Source organism: Pteropus vampyrus, unplaced genomic scaffold (assembly GCF_000151845.1).
Source record: "Pteropus vampyrus isolate Shadow unplaced genomic scaffold, Pvam_2.0 Scaffold40, whole genome shotgun sequence".
NCBI classification, from domain to species: Eukaryota; Metazoa; Chordata; class Mammalia; order Chiroptera; family Pteropodidae; genus Pteropus; species Pteropus vampyrus.
Genome location: NW_011888821.1, coordinates 1,214,821 through 1,234,678, shown reverse-complemented (window position 1 = coordinate 1,234,678; position 19,858 = coordinate 1,214,821). Strand labels below are relative to the sequence as shown.

Below are 19,858 nucleotides of genomic sequence, written 5' to 3'. Positions count from 1 at the left end.
ACGGTGTGCTTGTCAGCAAAGATCAAGTAGGGACAGCCCATGCGGGGTGTAGAAGAGACACGCCTTGGGTTGTTGGAGTCTCGGAATTCATCTGTGCCTGAAACGGGACATTTTCTTTTCCCCTTCTAACCAACATGAGCTAGACTTCTGTCACTTGCAGATAATAGAATCCTGAATAAACACCTATCATCTCTCCCTCTCCAGAATAATACATAATACAAAATAAACATCATATACATCGGACATTTTCCATATATTAGAAGGCGAGCTACTTGTTGACCGTGATCTTGTATGTCTTCCATTCCACTTCATCACCCTCTCCTAGTTCAGAGCCTGACATATAGTAGGTGCTTAATATGTAATTGCTGAATGAAGAGATGAATCACATCTAAAGCTCACAGCCACTTTGCGAGACAGGTATTCCTGCTTTCATTTTGTCACTGAGACTTGGAGAGGTTAATTGACAAGCCCAAGGCCACACGCTTAGTAAATGCCAGAACCAATATATCAACCTGGACCTATTTGACTCCAAATTCTCTTTGGAGAATTTGCCACCTCCCTGACTCTTTAATTTAGTCTGCTGTTGACACGGCCTCTTTGGCAGGACAGAAAAGTCACTTAGTGACTAAGATGGAGCAGCCTCAAAGTAAATGACACCACTGGCATTTATAGTCAGCGTACGTTCTTATTTCTTTCCCAATCAGCAGACACTCGGAACATGTAGATAACACTGCACCAGCCACAGAGAAAAACAAGTTTGTGTCTTTTAAGTTCTCCCAGAAATGTATCCCAATGACCAGCAAGTTCCCTACCTGTCAGGGTGCTTACTCTTAGTCCATCATTAAAACCAGCACTTTGGTAATTTTCAGTATCACTACAAACGTGTAGGCAGATCTTTCATAATATACATCGCCCAATTCGATGACGCTGATATCTGCTTCAAAATCCAGATGGCAGGGTTTGACTATGCCATTGCTGGCCACATTTGATAGGCATTAGTCAGCGATTCTCTGCCACTGCCCCGCTCTGTGAAGTTTACGTTGGAAAACACTCAGCCTTCAGAGACCTCACCGTCTCAGAGAAAAATGATGGCAAAGGGCGATTAGGACTCAACGCTAGGTAAATTCCACATTCACTTGCTGAGTCATAGGAAGGTAGTGGGGAGCCCATGTCTACACAGAGATTCTGGGCTTAGATTCAGGGCTTTTTGCCCTATGTCTTTTGACTTTTGAGACCTATGTTTAATCAATGTCAACTCCCACAGTTCCGATGGGTTGGAGAAGATATCGAAGGTCTATCCTGATGTGTCGACCCAACGCCACGAATTCACCCACGTTCTCCGCTCTGCTAAGAAGGACCTTCTCCTTCGCTTGCCTTCTCTCCTATCCTAGGAGACACCCGTCTGCTCCCTCTCCTGTGTTTTCACATGCGTTCCTATGGATACACCTCATCAGTGGATTGGTGATTAAGAAGGAAGCTTATGGTCCAGCGGACCCCACCCAACACTCAGCTTTGTCATGGACGTTCCTTCTGACCTTGGGCAAGTTACTTTACTCTAAGTCTCAGTTTCAGGCTCTCCAATTGTAAAAAGAGGTGTCACAATGTATGACTGTGATTCTTTACCTGAGACCCTTGGGGTCACCTGTATTTTAAAATTCAATTTTTTTTTTTCTTTTTCAGAAAGGTATTTCAGTGGAAACACTGGTTATGTAATGCCTTTAGCAGGGTCTGGGATAACACCTTGAAATCAAACACATAAATATTCCTGCATCAAAATATATGAATATTCACTTTAAGTGGGATAAAGAAAGTCTACAAATAGCCACTTATCTTTCAGGTCAAGTTTTCTTCCTAAATGAGTTGTTATGCCAAACTCTCCACCAAAACCCACTGATTTTTCAGAGCTTTTTGGAATTTAAAATTACAGATAAGGTGGGGTAGACCAATAGTACCCAACTTTAAGGTTATTGTGGAAATAAACTGAGATAATAAGTATTTAGCACACTGCCTGGCATATAGCAAGTATTCAATAATTGTTACCTATTGTTCTTCCTGCTTTTATTAAATTATTACAGTTTTGTGTTTATCTAGTATTCTCTTCCACTAGGTTGTGAACCCACAGGCCAGTGGCTATGACTGTCACTCCTCTTTCCTGGTGCCTAGAACAGTGCTTGATACAGATTATGTGGACAGAGAATGAACAGCTAAGTGAGCAAATGCTCAGTGACGTAGAGGTGGAGGTTACGTTGTCTTCCATCTAGGAATTCTGTTTTCTGACCCATTTTCTATGATACCTGAATCAGATGGGAATTATTCATCCCAGTATGAAGAATGATCGAGCCGTGCATGGTCAAAGGTCTTATGTGTAGGACAAGCATCTAGAGAAAGGGTACAAGTCCTGAACTTGCAACCTAGAGCCAACAGTTCATTAGACTCTAAAACGAATCAGTTACAATGCCATTGTTTCAATTCTAGCTTTTGGCGTTGTGCAGCCATGGTCCATGGCTTGGGTAAGTCCACCTGGTAGCTTCTGGACTCAAGACTGGCTTTGACAATGGACTTGTCAGACCTCCTTTGTTCTCAGGCCAGAAAACTCACTGATCATTCCAGGTATCACTAGGGATGCAGAAGTAAATAAAGAGGTTCCATAGGAGCACGCATTGTTTCTTCCTATCCAAAAATACCAAGACTGAGGTCCATGCAGCAGGAAGAGGAACCCATGTTTAGACAATGCACTTGGCAATATCGCCCCTTTCCCCTTCCCTTCTGCTTGTTACTCCCCATGAAAAAGTCCAAATGGGTTTAACTCAATCAGCCCCTATCATAGGCATTCTGGAATTCTCTACCTGGCTACATAGAAAAGCTACCCCCCTTGCCATATATATTCAACACGTTTAGACATCAGATGATGGGTTCGAGGGATCCACTATGGTAAAGATTCTGGTTTTCCTAGGAAATGGTGGGTGGGGTCAGTGGTAACTACTGAATCTATTGCCGGAACAGAAAAGCCTGGTGAGTGACTCCCCCAGATCAGTTAAGAAACACCTCCATTCACTGTCTTTGCAGGATAACATGATGCTCTCTTAAATTCCCTTACCACATCTGGTCAATAATTTATTTTTTCTTTAACTGAGAAGATAAAAACAGGGCTATGCTGGTCTGAATTTTTTAAAGTGGCTCTTGAAAGAATACAGAAAGCAAGTTCTTCTGCCGTAGAATCATCGGCTCTGGAGGATAGAGAGACCTTGAGAGGAATCTCAAACTCTGATATAGCAACATGGCCAAGTAAGTGGCCAGCGTGGTTCCGCTTGAACCTATCTAGTCAAAGGGAACTTGCTACTGATGATGGAGCATATGGGCTATTTCAGATCATTTTAACATCTTGCTGATGGCATTATCAAGGGGTGGGTGGCACTTTAATTCCCTATAGGAAAGTCCTTGCATCTTGAAAGGCTGGGAAGAAACTCGCAAGGTCAAGGACTGGTAAGCAGTCCGATCGTCTGCTGGGATGCAGGGCAGCTGATATCAGAGCATCAGCTGAAAGGTGAGTGTGTGTATGTGTGAATGTTACCATTTTTCTCTCTTTGAATTGCTTTCCTTCCCCTTGCACATGTTACTGCAATGGGGTGATGTGATTTCGTAATGCCAATAGGCAAATACCATGGGCTGTCTCAGCAAGGCGGAAATAAAGCTAGTCTCTCCCTGTCCACAGCATGTGTGTGTGTTCTATTGGGGCAAGGGAGGAAGAAGATGAAGCATGTCACAGCAGCTGGTCTACAAGCTCCCCGTTGCCCTGCTGGTTACCAGAAGTGTCACTTGGGAAAGCAAAGTATGATCGGACTAAGATTTGCAAGTGAAATCACTTGTTTCTTCCAAAAATAACTAGATACGTTTCTCAAACGCCCTGCAAAGGAGGAAGAAATAGGGTCTCCCCAATTTCTCAGCTGGCCCGTGCATCTTCTCATCCATCACTGGGGTAATATGTCCAGAGTGGCATTTCGTAATGACAGCAACATTCCAGCAAATCGATAGTTATTTAATTCCCAACAAGCTCTCGAGTCCATTAAGCCTGATTACATTCACCCATTTCAGTGGGCGCCGTTATTTTTCCTACACCGGCACTTAATCTATAACAGGAACTTATGAGAACTTTCAAAAGCAATTTCAGCATCAATCAGCATAGAGTGAAGGGCGTGATTTGCTTGTAATTATTTATCGGATGGGGTGGCAGAGGGTCTAACAAAATTCCAATGGCCGACCTTCACCCCAAATTTCCAACAGAGGCAAAAGGTTATCGAATTTGTCATCGAGTCCCGCTTTGCATCCGTGCACGCCCCACTGGCCGGGCTATGCCAGGAAATGTGGACCCCTTTCCCCCTTGTTCAGAAACAATCTCCAGGCAGTCTGTTTATTTCTCACATTCAATTCAAAGCCTCCAAATTGAGCAACAACCATAAACCTGGGATGACAAAATGTTTTGTTATTATTTAGAATCCCCCTTGAATGTCTTCAATCACCGAGGTTCTTACAGCTAACAAGCAACATCCAGATAAGAAGGAAAAAGGGGTTTGGCCAGAACCCCTCCCTAGAAATTACAATTAATGCGCCAGGGTGTCACCAAAATTTTAAAATATCACAAGGTTGAAGGTGGAAGGACATACTAAATGCATTTAGCTTTCCTTTCCTGCAGAAACAAGACGCAGAATGTATTACAGAAAAGCTGGTTGTTCTAAAACAAACAAAAACAGAAACAAAAAACAACAAAAAAACCAGCTGGGTTTCCTATGATTAGGCTCTATCACTAGTAGATGTTAGCTTTCCACAGAAAACTTCAGACATCCACCCAGAATCCAATGCTTGTTTTAAAAGACAAGCTTTTGATAAGGGAGCAAAGGCCAGAAATATCTTATTCAGAGATGATTCTCCTCGTACAGAATTAACAGTCTTAAAAGTAAAACCAACACACATCTCAACCCTCCGCTTTCTTGCCATCATTAAGATACAAGAGCCAGTAAGGGATTTCTAGAATAATCTCTGAACTTCATAAATTAACCATCGATAGAGTATTCTTTTTTTGCCTCAGTGCCACCCCTCAACCCAGGTGGGGGTGGGGGAACCTTCTGCGAAAATAGACAATCCATGCGAAGGAGAACATACGAGTTAATGCATATTTCATGCTCTTTCTACTTCCCGGGTTAAAGCTCTGAACCAAGTCACCTCGTGATAAGTTACTCTGCCTCATGATCTGCTCTGGGAGACTGAGTCCCCCAGAAAGCTGGGAAGGAGAGCAAATCCTTTGCCCCGTGGTCAACCTTCTGGAGCAAAGGCATGAATGTTAAGCAGCGGCCGGATCAATACAAGCAAATATAGCTCAACTACACCATTTATTCAGCCATGAGAGATGTCAATAGCCAGATTAGGGTGATCCATCTTTTTGATTTCCCACTGTCTTCCCACTGACTACACGAGGGCTTTTTCCTGTATTAAAAGTGTTTGCTTTCTCAACCATAAAAATTCCAATTATTACTCTGAGCGCTCTGGAGTTAAGTTGCTTGCTGGCAGTGGCCTTGAATTACCTGGATCAGTCCGGGGAAGTAGGGGGTGGCTGGAACGATCATAGGCACTCCATAGGGATGCAGGAGGACTCCTTGAGAAGGCAACATGCTTTACGTGAAGGTGTTATTCCCTCTGAAGCTCAACACATCAATGGAGTTAGGGGAAAATCTATAAACCCAACTTCTTACGAACTACAAAGCAGAGAGCCAAATCGCTTCTGTCAGGAGCCAAGCGCTCATCACCGCCGAGAGGGGAAAGGAAGAAAATCCGAATCAGCAACTCTTAATGGGAAAGTTTTCTTCCCAGACGACGAAGAGACACAGCAGCTGCAAAGTTGGAGCTACCAAAATGGAAGGTGCTATTTTGGGAATGGCTTGCCTAACATGACTAACCAAACACTCCTCGTTAATTTAGTTCTCAGAGAGACTTAGGGAGAGGTAGTCAGGCAACAGGATCTGGGCTCTTCCTAATATTTTTTGGGCAAAAGGCAAGGGACGAAATCTGCATGGGCTTTTCGGAGGGAGGAAAATGAGACATGTAAATTAATATGATTATCAGTTGCCACTTAAAACTCAAGTAAGTTAATATGCTCAGCCTTCGGTCCTGATCAGGAAGATACTAAGAAGATGGTCTAGTTTGTTATTCTCTCTCTCTCTCTCTCTCTCTCTTTCTCTCTCTCTAGCTCTCTGGTTTTAATTTTAAAGAGGCAATTTGTGCAAATAATATAATACCACTAGCTAATATTTGCAATATGTGCTATGCACGGAGAATGAGCTTATTTACCTGTGTTATGTAATTTCACTCTCTCAACTCCCCGAGGAAGGTGCTGTTATTAGTTCCAGGTAACAAATGGGAAATGAGGCTCACATTAGGAGAACTGTTTGCTCACAGTCGCATACTTGGAAGAGGCACTGCCAGGGTACAAACAAAATCTCTAAGCAGGCCACTGCAGTCAGTAGAGTATTTCACTCTGTAATAGAATATCACATGCCTGTTGCATGTGTGTGCATTTAAAAAACATTTTTTGTCTTTGAGCTTTCAATTGTTATTTATTAATATGCAGTATTTTATTGAGACGTCACCTTGTTCCCAGAGTTTAAAGACATAGCTCGTGTGGAGCAAACCTATGGATGAGAAATACATTTGAACCCATATTTGAAATATTTCCAGTGTGTGGAAATACCCAATGATTGTTTAAAATAGCCTACATAGCAATAGATAAATCCCCAACAGGATTACATGCGTTCAAATTATACTGACTTGGGGGACCCACATACTGGCTGTGTGACCTGCGACAAGTTACCTAGAGTCTCTGAACCTCCGTTTCTTCATTTGGAAAACCCAGGTAGTAGACCCTACCTCAAAGGGTCGTATGACAAATAAGGTCCTTAGTATCATGGCGTGTAGAATACAGGAGGCTCTTAGCCATTCTGATCACGTGTTTCCTGTTCTCCTGATGGTTGGTACGGACGCTTCCGTGGCTTGAGAGAGAAGGTGCAGATAACATCTAAATTGTCACTCTTCTCATCTGTACACCGGGAGAGCACGTGGGCGTGTTTGGAGTTCTGCAGTTTTGAGAGCAATGATGTGAAACCTACAAAACACGTCCACTCAGCTTACGCTCGAGGCCCAGGGATCACTGAAAATCACCTTCAAACCAAACATTTGCTTGCCACATTCCACCTCTCACTCCAAACAGGACACAGGGTATAGATTTTGTGGAAACTGGGAGAGCTTCAGACACCGCAAAAACCTATTCAACTATCGGCTTTTTCTAAATCCAAATGTCAATTCCTGCACTTCTACATAGCCAAGGTGTTTTTACACTACACTAATTTTAGTTGCTTGATTTAGCTGCATAATTACATTTCTAGATAACGACAGTGGACAGCATTTGGCAGAGAATTCAATTATTTAAGGCTGAATTTTGGCCATCTTGACAAGGTTTCTCTGTAATTGATTCTCGTGTATCCAAGTGGCCACGTTGTTACACTTTGGACTGCTCCAGTAACAGCTGCAAGTTGACCCCTCTTACTTAACAGCCTGATACTGTTTCTAACTTTAGCTTTTGACTCTGACTTTCAACACTGCTCTTCTGAGAAGTTACCAGTGAGGACAGCAGCATGGCCATGAGACAGCTTCTCAGGAAGGGAGAGCTATCTGTTACTTTGGTAAGGTCTGGGTCAGATGGAATTATGTCTCTTTTATGTTGTAGGGTGGCAAGACCATTAGACCAGGAGGCAGGAGACTTAATTCAGTCACAGAGGCCCAAAATTTACACATTTAGACTCTTAGTTTCCTGAACAAAGAACAGAGGTAACAACATACACATACTCTTCAACAAGAGTGAGCCAATGAGAAAAACTGCAGGAGTGTTTTGGAAACTGTAGAATTACATAGATACAAAAGATCATTATCTTTATAACTATACATGTTGTTTTTATTAAAGAGCCTGATAATCTCAGTCACAGAGGAATGAGAAATATATTACATATGGGACATATATACATATATATGGCTAGAGAAAAATGAGAAATATATATGGATATATAGCTATATTCTTTGCAGAGGACATTTTCTTATTTTTTCTTTCTAAGAACTCCGTAATACAAAAACTTTTGCTGCTTCCCAGTAAAGAGTATCCTTTTTCCTCCCTCTGAAAATAAAGGCTAATTGTTTATGACCCTTTTCACTTGGACTGCCAGGAAGCTCAGAGCCAAATAAGAGGTTCAACTCTCCTGTTAGCCTTTACTGACTGCATATCTGTGTTCTCGTCATCCGTTCCTCACCACTTCCCGTCCTGACTCACATTTCTCTGATTCTGACTTCAGCTGTAATTTTTCTCGTTGGATACATTTCCTCCATTGAAAGTCAGGTACCACATTCTTTGCATCTCTGCTCCGCAGTGGCTGGTACACACGGCTCATGGTAAATGGTTGGCCATCTGCTATCTAATGTGCAGTATTAAGTTTACAGTCTATTGCAGGAACTTAAAAAATATAAAATAAAAGAATGAGGTAAAGAACAGGGGAGACAGTTCTGGTACTCTCTAGGAAACACAGGTAGTCTTCAGAAACGGACTGAATTCAACCTAAGGTTTAGGCATCATTATCTCTCCGGCCATCACAGACAGGATGGCAAAACTCTTTCTGTACATGGGCAGATGATAAATATTTCAAGTGTTGTGGACTTTATTCTCTCTGCTGCAACTACCCCAAACTCTGCTGGTGTTTCATGAAAGAAGCTGAAGACAACATAAACACACACCAAAATCAGCGTTTCCTATCATTCTGACCTGTCATGAGATATTCTTCTTTTGATTTTTTTTGTCAACCGTTTAAACGCGCGAAAACCATGGTTAGCTTGGGGATCACGCAAAAACAGGCAATGGGCCAGGTTTGGCTCACAGGTCTTGCATGGCTTGATGACCCCTAATTTAGAGCATTACATTTTATCCAAACCTCTGGAAGTCAACACTTTGACACAATGGCAAACATATATGCTTTATGTTCCCTTCTGCTTCTTCACCCGCTTCTTGTTTTTCCTGTCACTTCCTTGGTACCAGTTCTGTCGACTTTTTCTGTATTAGAGATTTCCACCAAGATATTTATTTATTTTTTCTTAGCTAGCTTTTGGTAGTTCGATCTCATCCCTCCTCCTTGAAACAAACAAACAAACAATCCTCCCATCTTTCTACATTTTTCATGATGACACTTTCTTCTTAGTTATTAACTTCTCTTTTCCTTTCCTAGATTAAGATCGCTCCTCTCCCACCAGCCCTTCTGAGCGGTCGCCACTCAAAGTTTAAACGTCCGTGTAAGAGAAGGAAAGAGGATAGAAACACAAGCTTTGGCTGGAGCCTTGGAGAGAAGGGCATTCAGAGAAGACTAATTTTGCCTCGCGGATTCTGTCGGCCAACAGACCAACTGAAGCCTCATAAACCAAATCTAGTCCATAGATAAGGAGACGGATGATGATGAGTCTGCATTATGTAAAAAAAAAAACAAAAAAACAAAAAAAACTAGCATTTTTTAAATGGGGGCAGCTAAAAAAAAAAACAAAAAAACAAAAAAAACTAGCATTTTTTAAATGGGGGCAGCTCACATAAAATTCAAATTTACGTTATCTCTTGAAAGACCGGAAGATCTAGAAACTTTGGGCCACATGTCCTTGTACCAACAATCACTGAAGTCTGGGAGAGATCTGCCTTGTCCACGGATCAGAAGAATCAGGCTCTATGGGACTGTCTCTGCCATTTTTTTTTCCTGCTTCCTGGAAAGAGGTCATATGTCAGTTGCCACTTGTCGAGCATGAAAGCAAAACAAACAAACAAAAAACCCCATAAAACAGAGTGTTCCTTTGACAGTATTAATTATATTCTATATCTTTTAGATATTGACCCTGGTTAACTCATAATACAATATGGATGCATGCAGATGATTTAATGACTCATGCCACCTATTTCTAGGCCAAGGTGGGTGACAGAGAATTTCCTACAGTATTCAAGGCCCTTCACAATATTCCTCAGCTTTACTTTTCCAGAGTCATCCTTCAATACACACTGCCCTTCCTTCTATAAATCATTCTTTCTGAAAACCACACCTGGAATATTGCCTTTGAATTTCTTCCTCCCTCCCTCCTTCCTTCTCTCCCTCCTTCCTTCCCTCCCTCCCTTCCCCCATCTCTTCCTTCCATCGTTCTAACTCAACCTGGCTGAATTAAATCAGATGTCACATTTTCTGCAAACCCTTTCTCACTACCCCATGGAGAACTAACTGCACCATTCCCTACGTTCTAGAATCATTTAGCACTGTATAATAATTCTTTTAAGTGTGATGACTCCTTTTAGAATGTAGACTGCCTTGAGTCAAGACGCATGCCATTTATTCCTGCTCATCCAATGATTAAAATGGTGACTAGAGAAATGAAGTTTCCCACAATGTTACCTGAGAGAATGACGGACCGAATGAATGCTTTGGAAGAGTGTGAGTAAAGCTAAAAGTAAAACCAGAAGGATTATCTCTGGATAATCGAGAGTTTCATTCCAAGTGCCCTGGGTGCATTTGGCACAGGAGAAAAAGCTTGAGTTTCATAGTTGGGGAAGCTAGGTTGGGATCCTGGCTCTTTTACCCTTTTATGCATTTGATCTAAAATGAGATACTCGGCCTGGAGCCCTAGTGCTCTCAGGGATAAGAATGGACAACATCTGTCTCTTCTCCCGAATTATGCTGCCGCCGTGAAATGACGGGCAATGTATGGGTGTTCTTAGTACTTGGAAAGTGTTCAGAAAGTGCTATTTTATTTATTTATTTATTTCTCTTCAGAATGGCTTTGACGCACCCGCTGTGAAACTGTTTCCCAATCATCCTTGTCCTCACGTCAATATCTAACAGTGATGTCTTCCTTCTTTCTGCTCCTGACTTGACTGCTTGCAGGAACACCCGTCCTTCGACAAGCAGCCACACACTGGTCCTCCAGGCAGCTTCCCCACTGTCCCCAGACTCGTGACCCACTCTAAGCCCCTGAAAGATCAACAGTGATTCGTCCCAGGATGGGAAAGACCTGGCTGGTATTCGCATCCAGGTATGCTCCCATACTGTCTCCTCCATCTCTTCCTCAATTATTTTGTTTTCCTGTCTTCCTCCCAGGAGTGAGCATAAAACAGATGCCTGAGCCCTTGAGAATCATCTGTGGCGTCCACAGGATGAGATGGAGGTGCAGAGGGGTTAAATGACTTGCCTGAGGTTAAACAGCAAAATGTGTGCTTTGTCAGTTGCCAAGAGCCAGTTTTCCCTTCCACATGCCCCTAATATCTGCTAAGTCATCACGAATGACCTGAACACTTTCCGGCAGCAACCTAAATCAAAACTGATAAACCCTACTCACCGCCAGACATACCATCCAACCCAATCCAATACAGGTGAGAATACCACACGGAAGGGTTTTATCTAGCATGGACCTCAAAGAGAAAATCTCATGATGCGTATGTTCCCGATGCCAGGATTGACAGGTGAGTTCCAGGAAGAGGAGCGGCTGGAAGCATCCAATAGTTTACCAAGGAGGCGAGACCTTCCACAGGAAAAGCTCCTGTAGTCTGTGGGTGAGACGTACTGGGCCATGACCAGCAAATTGTATCCAAATTGTATCCAGCCAGGAAAGTCACATCCTGGGAAGAGAAGCCACATCCCAAACCTCTCTTGTAGACTGGTTCGGTTAATACGTGTAAATGAGTTGATGCATGGAAAGCCGTCGCAAGAACAACAATACCTTGGAAGCCTTAGTTCTCCCCGTGGCATTACTCGTCCCTGACTGCCTGACACTTCCCTTCACTACCCCGGCTCCCTCCTTGCAAAAGCACTGTAGAATAGTAATTCGATGCTTGCGATAAGCCAGGCTACTCAATTTATTTAGTCCCAGTCTCCACCTGATTGCTAGCTGTGTGTTCTTTCGCAAATTACTTAGCCTCTCTGTGCCTCAAATTTCTTATCTGTAAAATAAGAATATAATTAGTAACCATGCCTGGTGGGGTGGTCTAGAGATTTGAATGAGAACAATGTGTAGATGTGTTTAGCTAAGGGACCGGCTCATGGCAAACTCTCGGTAAGTGGGTGCTGGGGGATTGTTATCCTTATAAACAGCTTTAGCAGTGGCTGGTTTGGGGCTAAATCAGTTGAAATCAGACTTCCCCCAAACCGGCAATATCAAAACTCTTCCTCCCTTCAACAGCTAATTGGTTACAAATGAGACCTGTGATGTGACTTCTTGCATAGCTCCATGTTCCAAACCAAAACTTAAGACTCAGAGGTGAACCAGGATGTGTGTGTGTGTGTGTGTGTGTGTGTGTGTGTGTGTGTGTGTGTCTCCCATATGTGGAAGATACAGTTTTGAAACTAACAGATGAGAACTACAAATCCAAATGTGGGTTTATGGGGATGATGGAGACAAGGGCCTTTGAACCAGGAGCAACCGAAAAGAACCCGGGATGCTGGAGCACCACCCCACCTCCAAAACTGGTTATGAAGAAGTACGAAGAAAACTCTCGTAGGTCTTGTAAGGGAGGAGGCTGCCGATGACCATCAGAAACCCAAGCCCGCAGTGGCAGATGCAGTGCTGTGCTCCTCTTGGTTCATTAAGTGCTTCTTGACCTGATTCTCCTCTGAAAGCCAGACCGACGGGCTGAATGAGCAAATCTAAGAATATCAACCCCGCGCATCATCTCTGCTGAGATCGACAATGCTTCGGGAGCCGACCCCTGACCTGTCTGGGGATGAATGGCAACTGGGTTTGAGAATGTGTTGACCTTGCTGGAGGCAAACAAATACTCCCTGGGGACTCCCAGAATGGGAGATGAATAATCGGCTGCTCCTTTCGATGTCACTGCTTGCCCTCCCTACTGTCTTCTGCCTTCCATGCCCCAGGTCCCTGCAGGAGCTGGGGTACAGAGACCATGCCAGACAGCATGATCTCTAGGACTCGTAACTGGGCCTTTCTTCCCAAATGCCATGCATACCCTGTACCCTCGTGAACCGGCCAAACTATCTAAGCTCTATACATGTCCTTTTCCTCTTAAGAGACTAAAGGCCCAGGCTGGTATCTTCCAAAGTGTACTCTGCACAATAGAAGCCTCATGAGATGCTTCGTTGTAAAAAGAAACTCCTAACCAAGGAATTGAGAGAAAATCAGCTTGCTCTCTCTCCCTCTTGGGGATTTATGACACCTATAGCATAGTAAAGCCCTTGAGAAGTCTTGCAAGGAAAAAAAAAATTGAACGTGTTTGACCTTGTTTGATCCAGACATTCTCAGACTTATTTCATGACCAACTGCCCATCCATCCATCCATCCATCTACTCATCCATCCATCCATCTTGCTATCTATTTGAATATCTGGCTATTGAGAATTATGTTAATTCCTGCAAAGATCTTTACTCCTCCTCGTTCCTCTTTTCTTACTTCTTCATCAGCATATCTACGAGCACCATCATCATCGTCACCATCACAGTTGTTACCATTTATTTAATACCTGCTTTGTGCCAGGCTTTGTACGAATTTCATCACCTGTGTCATCTCCGTTTTTCATCTCTACACCCCTACAAAGTAAATTCTGTTAAACTCATTGCCTTACAGACAGGAACACTGAAAGAGGAAGTGAATTGGCCAAGAAAATCGAGCTAGCAAATGACAGAGCTGTACCTTGAATGAGGGCTGCGGAGCCCTGCTTGTTAATTACTATGAGAAGTCCTATTTGGGCAGGTGACACTCATTAACACACTCTGAGAAATGCTGGCCTGAAGCTAAGTGGCTTCCTTATTTCCTTACCCTCAATCCCTCACTCAATCTCAGTATTCTAATAGCCATTAGAGGCCAAAGAAGACAAAAGCAAAGCCAGTAAAGACAGTTGGACGAGACCTCAAGGCCTGGGGAAGGGCTAGCCTTCACCACGCTCCACTGAGTCTTCGGGAAGTGGGGAACCCCTCCCAAGCAAAAATATGTCCGAGGCACGTGAAAATGGACTGATTGCATGGGAACATCAGCAAAGAGTAACCACAGGCGGAGAAAAGAGGAGAGGGGTGATCCAGAAGGAGTGATAAAGGGGTTCTCCTGTGACCTTTCTTTGCGATTTTGAAGCACCATCTCAACCTCCAGGGCTATCTGGCCATTGGCAATTTATCCTATCAAGGCTTCTTCTTGGGCCGAAGCGGTGATTCTTAACTCTTATTTTTGATTCCTAGACCACTCTGAGAATTTTATCCTCATCCCAGAATACCACACTGCTCAGAATTTTCCATATCATTACAGGGAGTTAATGGCCCTTCTGAAATTCATCTGTGAACCTATGAGGGGCCTCTGGATCTCTATCAGATTTTGAAGTATGTAGCCACTATGTGCTGCTTTCGTCAAAGGTGTTGATAGAGTCAGAATGTCCTTCGTCAGGCTCATATTAACAGTTCAGATGACCATTCCTGCATGGAGTCATGTCACTATGCTTACTGCCACTGTGACTTTGAGGATGTGTAGCTGCCACTCAAAGGACTTGCATCGTAGCTTGGCAGACGTGAGGTTTTCAAGAAGGCAAGAAGGTCAGATAATCTGGGGAGTTTCTGAGACATTCCACATTGTCAAACCAAGTCAGACACTAAGAGATCCAAACATATATCCTTCATCTTCTTGTCCAATACTGAGCAATTCCTCTAAGATAGGGCCTGGCTTGTCTCTGGTGAAGCTTCACCTCCAACTTCAGGCCAGAGAGCAGACACCATCAAACCAACACACGCAGTGTTGGGTAAGGCGGGGTACCCACAAAACACAATGCTGCGGGAGAATGGAAGTAGGAAATATATACCTGTGTTTTCAGAGCTTATGCAGTCTGGGCTCACAGATAAGACAGAGATAGGGGGCACCAGAGAGAGCCAGGCTCTGCTGAGCTGTGCAGCTGAGCATCGGGGAGGGCGAGCCAAGGGGCTGACCACTGCAAATGGTTTCGCCACGATGTCATGGCCAGGCAGCTGGTGGCAACAGAGAACCTCTGACAGGTGGGCTTTGCAACTTCCCAGATTAGCAGTACCCTTCTGGGACACTCTGGGGACATCAAAAGAAGAACCACCCTGAGTGACCTCATTTCCTTTCTGATTCTTACATTACAAGCTATTTTTAAATGTTTTTTTTCTTTTTTCAACAAACCATATATACCGTTTACTATTGACCGGATGACACATTCTAACCCCTTTATTTATTAACTCATTAAATCTTCATCATAACCTTATAAGGCAATTCTCATTATTATCCCTGTGTTACTGATAGGCAACCTGAAACAGAGAGGCTAGGCAACCTGCCCAAGATCACACAGCTTGTGAACGGTGCACCTGGCTACAGAGTCAGGTATTTCTCTGCTATGCTGCCTCTCTAGGAAAGACGTTTTTTAAAAGAATTATAGGTCTGCTGGTTTCCAATTAATTAATAAAAAAACCCAAAATTATTTCAATTTTTATCATAATAGAGATATATCACATTGGCTAAGAATTCAGGCACTGGAGCCATACTAAGCTGAGGTGCAGATGCTGGCTCTGACAGTTTCTGGCTCTGTTGTCTTGAGCAAGTTACTTAACCTCTCTGAATCTCCATTAATTCATTTATATATTTAGAGGCAACAATACTCCCCTCACAGGGTTATTATGGAGAGTACTCTAAATAATGTAGCCATGCACTTAAAATATCCCTTGGGCTTGGGTCTGCTTTTATGTATGGGAGCTTTATTCCAGGTGGTTATATCTTAGCATGACCATTTCTTTGACATGTCTCTTTTTCCTTGAATGTCAGGCATTTAAGTAACTGCTCACTTATCCCTGGTTGATCCCAAATATCTCAGTTTCTTGAATATATAAACCCTCATTTTGCTCAAGCTAGTTTAAGGTGGGTTTCCGTCCCCTGCAAGTGATAGATTATGAACTGAGTCAATAGTGATGAAAAGAATAGCAGATACACACACACACACACACACACACACACACACACACACACACACACACACACACGTGCATAAAAGGAAGTCAGAGAAGACATCTTTTGTTTATTTGTTTTAAAGAAACACAGAACTCACTCAGAGCCAAACACCATTCTAAACACTTTAGAGACTGCGACTCATTTAATGTTTTTAACAGTTCTCTGGTATTGGTACTCATAGAGCCCCATTCTACACATGAGGAAGTGTAATTCAGAGTTCATATCCTTCCTGGCTAGTTGAGTGGGAGGACCTTAGCCAAAGCCATGGCCGTCTGATTCTAAATCCTACTTCCTTTCCTCTGCATGCTTTGCATTACCAAGGATGTTGATGTATTTGCTAAGTAAGGAATCCTGGCCCTCTACTCAGGAGCCTGCATCGACACTCAGGTGCCCACATTACAAACCTTGCTTCTCTGTTGAAACCTCTTCTAAGGGAGTCCTAGGAAAAAATGCCTGGGTGATGATAAGAATTCCAAACTTTTCTTCCAGAGAAATCCCTCTGCTTCAGAACCACAGATTGCACAATCTCTAAACTACATCCAGACCCAGCCACAGAAACTCCAGCCTGAAATCAACCTAGCACTGTCCACATCTTCTCTTTAAACAATGTGAGCCAGAGAGAGCCATTTGTCTCTCTGCAAATGTTTATAAACTTATCGGTCTGCTTGTTTTTTAGGTACTCATTTTCCTGCACTCCCACCTATCACAGATCTGAACTCAACAAGTCCTCATTCTCTGAAATATTTACTGTGTTCCTTTGCTTCTCCCCCAACAATACCGAATAGAGCTCAGCGTGGAAATTCAAATTGTAGGGTGGCCGTTTGTTTTCAGATTACTACCCAGCCCTCACTTCCTTGGAGACTGGTGGCTGGCCTCAAAGAGAATGCTCCTTTTAGGACCGAAATAGAACAAAGGGACGAAAGGGAACTGAAGGATTTAAAATTAGGATAAAAAACAGAAAAAAAAAAAAAAGAAAAAAAGAACTTGGCGCTAGAGTGGCCTTTCTCAACCGCTTAAAACTTACCAATGATGCCCAACTTTCTGTGGTTTATCCCCATATGTTCCCACACTCCCACTGGGACCTAACATTTGCAGGCGCTATTTATCATTCTGGCTAGTGGTGTGCTCATCTGCCTACCTCACTAAGCAGCCCTCGTTGTTATTTTTATAATTACTGGGAGTCTTTTTCATGTTGCACTCTGCCAGAACTCCGGCTCACCACACACCTGTTATACTCAGAACACATGGAGAGATGGGGGTGGGTCTGCAGTGGAGGGATTGGCGGGGGGGACAGGCTTCCTGCCCGCTATGAAAAGCGAAGTCAAGAAGAAAGAAGGGGGCTGACTGTGAGCCACTACGTCGATGCTTTAAGGCCACATTCTGGGCCGCTTTATCGTTTATTGAACGCTCTCTGTGTTCACTGGAGGATTTGTTTATTAGAACAAATGATGTATTATTTCTTTTACAAATACTAATTCATTTAGTCATCATAATGACTGACAACCAATAGCGTCGCCCCCATTTTACAGATGAGAAAACTGAAACAAAGAAAGTTTAAGTCACTTGCTGAGGGGCACACAAGATGGCAACTGGCAGATCTGAATGAAATTTAAATCCAGGGACTCATGTGTGAGGCTACTCAGCCACACTGCTTTCTAATCAGCATTGCCGTCATCACCAAACAGCTTGATCCCCACCACCACACTTCCACCACCATTGCTACCATCACCACAAACGGCACTATCACCAGCACCAATATGAGTAGCGATACTATCACCACCACCAACACCATCGCCATCACTATCACCACCACCACCATCGCCATCACTATCACCATCGTCATCACCTCCACCAGCACCACCACCATCGCCATCGCCATCACTACCTCCATCACCACCACCACCTCCACCACCATCACCACCACCATCGCCATCGCCATCACTACCTCCATCACCACCACCACCTCCACCACCATCATCATTCACCATCACCATTGCCATCACCATCACCATCACCATCACTACCTCCATCACCATCACCACCTCCATCATCATCATCATTCACCATCACCAACGCCCTCACCACCTCCATCACCGTCTCCATCACCATCGCCATCACCATCACCATCACCATCACCATCGCCATCACCATCACCATCGCCATCACTACCTCCGTCACCACCACCCCCATCACCAAGTGAAAATGCAATTAATGAGCTCTTTCCGTTTGCTGAGGGCTGTTATGCTGGATGTTATGCAAACAAGCTCATGCCATACTCATGACAACCCTATGCTCCTCACCATACTATCACTTCTATTTCATAAATGTAGAAATTAAGGCTTCAGAGAGGTTAAGACACACACACCCACGAACTGGTCAGTGGTCTGTAAGATTAATGATGCTTTTAAGATCCAAAGCCAGTTTTGCTTGCTGTTGACGAGAATGCATTTAACTCCTGTGCTCCTTTGACAGACGCGTTGCCCACTGTCCATTTCGTCAAGCTTGCTCTCAGCTCCTCACTCATGTATTAGAAGCTGGATGCTAAGATGGGAGAGGTCACCCCGCCGAGCTGGGGTATAACTTTATGTGGCAACTCTGCTATGAACCAATGTGCAAGACTAACCACTGGGATTCTGTGTCCTGGCCGAGTAACATCCAGGGAGCTCTGGCCTGAAATATGCTGAAACTGGCCTGTACCGTTCTCTGGTGAAGCCCCACACACCCCGGCTCAGCGTCGCCTGAGACACCACCCCCCTCACTACAGCCCTCGGATGTCCCCCTCCAGCATGTTACATTTGTTCTCTTGGGCTGAACACTGGCTTTGGGGAATGGAGAGGTGTCACAAAGAGTATCAGGCTTGTTTTTTCAAAATCCTCACTCCTGTCCATCTCTTCTGTCAACTCCTGGTCCAAGGGACCATCGTCTCACACCTGAATTATTGCAGTGGTCTCCTCCCTGAGCTTCCTCTTCAGTCTTGTCGCCTTCCCATCTGTCCTCCGCAGAACGGCCAGACCGGTCTTTTAAAAGGCTAAATTCAATCCTATCTCTTCCCTGCTCAAAGCCCCTTAGTCTTTTCCTTTCCCTTTTTATTTTTTTTTCTGGAATGAAATCCAATCTCCACAGCGGTGCTTCCAAAAAATTGTGGATTCTGTTTCCTTTCTACCTCTTTCCCCCTCATTCACCCTATTCCAGGCCCTCTGGGCCTTTCTCAGTCCCCTGAGATCAGCCGGGCATGGGATGGTTGGGACACATCCTCTTGGCCTCAGGAGGAATGGTCCCCTCCACCTCGGTCCCCATCTCTTTGCCCACTTCCCACTCCATCTAAATTTCCACGTCCCTTCCTCAGAGAGAGCTTCCTTCGCGCCTAAATCCACCCCCCACTATTTTCCGTGGGCCCCCTTCTTTGCTTTCAGAGCATTTATCCCAACTTGCAATACAGATTTCTCTGGTGATCACTTGCTTATTACCTGTCATCCCCACAAAACTCGTAACCTCCATGAAGAAAAATGAAGTCAGTTTCCTTGTCTATGTATCTGCAGTGACTAACCCAATTTCCGAGGCAGAGCAGAGGCTAAATAAATATTTTTTGAATGAATGAGCCAGTGAATTAATTATTAACCAATTACTTATGTGAGGGGATGAGGTCTCATTTAATCATTATGGATGTCATGTGCTTTGCTACAGACGACTTGGTAAGTCTTTCATAAATAGATCATGGAGTGCTGGGAATATTCCACAAACAGTTAAAAACATAGCATTTCTCTTCTCCGAAAGCATCAGATTAACTCTCAAAATCTGTCTTAAG

General features: G+C 43.7%; 1 protein-coding gene across 1 annotated transcript; it reads right to left on the bottom strand.

Moving 5' to 3' along the window:
- Positions 1-17,708: 17,708 nt before the first annotated feature.
- On the bottom strand, positions 17,709-18,071 carry LOC105290953 (glycine-rich protein DOT1-like). Its single transcript, XM_011358411.1, has one exon. The coding sequence runs from the start codon at positions 18,069-18,071 to the stop codon at positions 17,709-17,711; it is 363 nt and encodes a 120-aa protein (XP_011356713.1).
- Positions 18,072-19,858: the final 1,787 nt, after the last annotated feature.